The sequence below is a fragment of the Montipora capricornis genome, chromosome 7, assembly GCF_036669925.1.
Source record: "Montipora capricornis isolate CH-2021 chromosome 7, ASM3666992v2, whole genome shotgun sequence".
NCBI lineage: Eukaryota > Metazoa > Cnidaria > Anthozoa > Scleractinia > Acroporidae > Montipora > Montipora capricornis.
The window spans coordinates 31,398,534-31,403,533 of record NC_090889.1 but is presented as its reverse complement, the minus strand read 5'-3'; the positions used below and the strand labels follow the sequence as shown (position 1 = coordinate 31,403,533).

The 5,000-nt window shown below is 39.8% G+C and overlaps 1 protein-coding gene across 1 annotated transcript in view; it reads left to right on the top strand.

Annotated features, from left to right (window-relative positions):
• LOC138056915 (dynein axonemal heavy chain 6-like) overlaps positions 1-5,000 on the top strand; it is a 94,440-nt gene that overhangs the window by 39,981 nt on the left and 49,459 nt on the right. Inside the window, 4 exon segments of the mRNA XM_068902865.1 lie at positions 658-759; positions 1,362-1,472; positions 4,309-4,398; positions 4,593-4,688. Coding sequence (XP_068758966.1) covers positions 658-759; positions 1,362-1,472; positions 4,309-4,398; positions 4,593-4,688 — 399 coding nt within the window.

Below are 5,000 nucleotides of genomic sequence, written 5' to 3'. Positions count from 1 at the left end.
AACCGCGTTTGGTGCGAATTGTAGCTTATTAAACTGGGAATGTAGGCACCGCGCACCGGTGGCTCAGTTGGTTGAGCACCGGGCTGTCACGCGGAAGGTCGTGAGTTTAACTCCGGCCGGACCAACACTCAGGGTCTTTAAATAACTGAGGAGAAAGTGCTGCCTTTGTAATTACTCTCTAGTCTTCTCGGATAAGGACGATAAGCCGGAGGTCCCGTCTCTTAACCCTTCAACGTTCATAATCCTGTGGGACGTAAAAGAACCCACACACTTGTCGCAAAGAGTAGGGCATGTAGTTCCCGGTGTTGTGGTCTGTCTTCTGTAGTGTATCATGGTTGGGAGGGTAAATGCTCGGAGATAGTAGCTACACCAAGCTACTCTAAAAATCCGAGGGTAAAGAAAGATAGATGATAAGATATATGATATGACCTCAGGAACCGTGCGATTTTCGACAATCATGCGCTCATCAGGTTCTTAATAGCTTTTATTGGGAAGGCATTTAAAAGCCAGGTTTCCTATAATATTGCGCTAGTTTTTCGCGCTAGTTGGAAGTATCTTTTTCATTCCACTTATAACACCCAGCTAGTTGCTAACTTTTTCACAGATCTTGGTTTAATATCAAAGAACGTTAACGAATCTTTGAAACTTTTTTCTTAGGCAATCCTCTCAGATCTTTTCCCTGGTAAAGAGATCCCAGAGCACGATTATGGGAAACTGCAAGCCACGATTGAGGAGTCTTTGTTAAAGAGAGGTTTACAGGTATTGGTATTGCAGTGTCTCGCTTATCATCTCTGCGCATTGATTGTCATTGTCCTTAAGAACCACATGAAATATCACTTCTACCTACGTTTATAAGATTCCAAGGCTTATCCTGAATTGAAGATGAGGATGATAACAAACTTCCACAGTGAATGACTAAACGAAGTGGAAGCAAAGTTGTTTTTTCGTCTTTTGGGAGAGTAGTTTGTATTTTTAAGAAGCTATCTTTCGCCATTTTTGACTCTCTGTATGTAAACGCTTAAAAATGTCCTTGCGTCAATAGAATCTGAGGAAGAACACATTGCAACACTCAGATTATAAACGGCGCTTTAACAAAAAGTGAAGAGGTGTGAATGGATAGCAAATGAAACACGTTTTCCAGCTCTAAGGCCTCTGAACAGAGGCAGCTTAAAATTTATCATGGGTTTTAGCTTCCTCTTAAAAGTTGCTAATGTCTTCCTCTAAAGCACAAGAAAGGCAATTAAGAATGGCCTTTGTGCAGTTTTGAAAAGAAAAGGGCAACACTACCATGACGTTGTTCTCTTTAATTTCATGTTCTGTTGTAACTCCAGTTTGTTGTGATACTGTGATTAATTGATTAGGTTGTTCCGTCAATGGTGAAGAAAACAATCCAATTGTATGAGACGATGATTGTGCGACACGGAGTGATGACTGTGGGACCAACAGGAGGAGGAAAAACCACTAGCTACGAGGCAAGTGACTCTAAGAAGTATTCTTGAACAAAAGTGTCGATTAAATAACTCGGTGCAGACTCTTCTTTCGCAGTCGCGAGCCATGGAAAAGGCATTAGAAATCAACTGAAAAGATTATTGTCCTGCACTGGAAGCATAACGTGAACCAGAAAAATTGCCGACTCAGACCAATCAGTCTTGAAACTGGAAGATGGTTGGGGGTACGTTTACAGGAACATAAAACGTGCTACCGACTTCAACCCTTAACGAGCATTGTAAGACGTTGAAACATGAGATCAGAATACAAGAGGTTACACTTTTAACATCAGAAATGGACAAACGCCAATTTGAGAAAGTACTGGTCTGACACAGCAGGTTTAGGGACCTGCATTTGCGACACAGTTACGGCGCACTGAAATGGTCACGTGGTTACGATTACGTTACGGGTAGTTGAATCAAACTCTCAGCAAATGAGGACATTAACCGTTTTTATGCTAGAGACGTTAAAGTCGTCAAGACGCATTTGACGTCTGAGACGTTAAAGCCGTCTGGTATAAAAACGGGACGCATAAAAGTAAACAAACTAACGGACAAAAACAAGATTTTTCTAAGAAAATGACTAGGTTCTCTTATCGGAAGACACTGGGCACGAGCAAACTCGGCACCAAATGAACGTTAACACACGAATATATGAGCAAATAAACGTGGCGGAATTGCAGCTTCTCAAATTTATGTCCCGACGTCGCCTAGAAGGACAGATGCAAATATTTTTTGTGACAGAAATCAGTCTAGGACTCAGCATTTTCTGGCGATGGACGAGGAACTAGATTTAGCCTCGGCGCATGGCTTGTTTGCCTTGTCGACCAAGAGAGCAAGGAAGGAACAAAGTGCAGATTAACAAAGGACTCAGGGCTAAATGCGTCCAAGTGAGGGCGTCTCGTTTTTATACTAAACGCATTAAGTGGAAGCACTTAAAACAAGACGTTAAAGTCGTCAGATATTAAATGCACCTGTCTTATTTCTCGTTTTTATACTAGACGTTAAAGTCGTCTTGAGACGACTGTAACGTCTCATACTACTTTAACGTCTCTAGCATAAAAACGGCCATTGTGATGACGTCGAAACATTTCTGTTTAAACGCTGATTGCTCTGGGTCGGTACTTTTTTTGGATCACTAGACATTAGCAACGATAACTGCAATCATCGCAATCATTCGCGATCATCCCATCTTGTTCTTGTGTCTCGGCTAGACCCAATTGGCCTTGTTAGCACCAATCGGGTTGCCGATTGAACGTCAATTTCTGTAGGTGGACGGCGTTTGGTGTTTTTTTTTTCCGTGAAAACCGAGCAGAAATCGGAATTTCCGTTTCACGCGATATTCCGTTTTGGAAACCTTGTTGACTTGTCGGAATTGTTTCGTTTGCTCCCAAACGAAACGTTTCTATTTTGACTTCAGGTCGTGAACTATTCATTCATTAGCGTTTAGTCGTAATTGAAAATGTAAACATCTTCCAGTTTCAAAGCAAACTTGAGAACACACAAGCGAAAAACCTCGCCGAAGATAATCTTGACGAACACAAAAGCCAACGAATGGATCCTAAAGATGAAATTTTGACTACCTGAATAATATTGGGATAAACTGACTGGAACGTAAAGTTGTCGCAAAATCGACTTTATCTCTATTTTTTTCAATTGTTAATGTAGACAGACGTCGCAAAATAGATTGAGTTATTGGGTAATTCGATAAAACCAAGAACCAATCATTAGCTATCATTGTAACGCTAGAATTTAAGTCGGAAAACAGGTTAACACAAAAAAAGCGGTCTTTAAAATGTTGTGCATTGGTTTTCGGTGGGAAAAACAGTATTTGTATATTAAACTTCGGAATTGGAATCATTACCCATAACGTTGCCCAGTATGCAACTCAAACGTGCCATGACACGAACTGCCAAATTGTACTATTTTCTTTTCATCCACCAATAATTAATTAATGAACGTCAGCGGAAAGATCTTAATATCAAGTAAATACTTGACGAACAGCAAGACTAAGAGAGACTGCACTAGGTATATGAAAAAATAGAGGCGTCTTTGAGTTAATTTTTATTATTACTGAGTACCACTTACAACATCACGTTATCCTAAATATAATTCATGATGTTAGCACATGAACACATGATCAGCCGTGAATATTTACAGACATCATGTGGCTATTTTTCACTGTTATAATACACACTTTATCGTCAAAACCTCAAAATTTGACTATTCCACGTTGTTGCTTGACGGAGTACGCTAAAGGAAAAAACTACTTTTTCCCTTCATAAACCAGTAATATTATTGTTTTTGGCATTCCCTTTGCCCTGCTTATCTTCGTTTTCAACTCCCTATTTGCATCCCAAATAAAGGAGCTGTGAGCGACGGCATTAATTTATATTTGTAATAGTACTCCTTACTGTCCAGTTTGAAAATAATTGGATGAGAAGAATTCCAAGGAGGCACGCCCAGTCCAATTTGTTATTCTGAGATATTTTTTAGGTTGCTGTTACTTATTAATTGCACGTATAGCATGCAGTCTGTCAAAACTCTGTAAGGTCTGCGATTACCAAAATAAGCAGCGCCTCTCACCGCCATGATTATAAAATTTACTAATCGTGATAATTTGGGCAATCATAACTCAACTTTTGTACTTTGGCATTTAACTGGTTAGTAATAGGTATTCAGCCGTTTTTTAGTCCAATTGGAGAAATATTAGATAGTTGACATCCAAAAATTGAAGAGAAACCCATCTGCTGGGAATATTTAATTTAGAGGCAGCTATTAGTTGTAATTAACAAGATGTGTTGTACATGTATTTCAACAGATACTTAAAGATACTCTCACGACATTGCATGAAGAAGGAGACGATAACCCATACTATCAAAAAGTTCGGACTTACGTCCTGAATCCAAAGGTAATTGTCTTTATCGTGATTGTTTATTCAAGTCGACCTTTGTGTCGAACTCCAGCAACAATTATTTGGTTTCTGCAGTGATCCAACATCCTTAAATCTAACTCCTGCACTCTGAAGAAAAAGCCTAGCTCTTTTAAGGTCTGTAGTACTCCATAAAACTGTGTGCTGTTATTCATATGCTTTTATTTGTGCAGGCTGTTACCATGGGTGAGCTGTATGGAGAAATAAACAAGTTGACAATGGAGTGGAAAGACGGGCTCATGGCTATTACAGTCAGAGTCTGTGTACAGGTACAGCAAAATGTTCATGTTGTGAAATTAATACTGGACAGGCAAAATGTGTCCACAAGAATGACATACAAATACCAAGACACAAGTGTACATGACAACATACAAACACTAAGACACGGCCGACAAGGGGTATATTCAAACAATAAGACAAAACTGAACAAGTGGACGTTCAGTACAAACACTAAAGACACAGATGCACACAAGTACTTCCAACGCTACAATGGAGGAGCACAAGAGTGCGTACAAACACTGTGACACAGGTGGACAAGAGGACTTACAAACATTGCAACACAGGTCGACAAGAGTGCATAC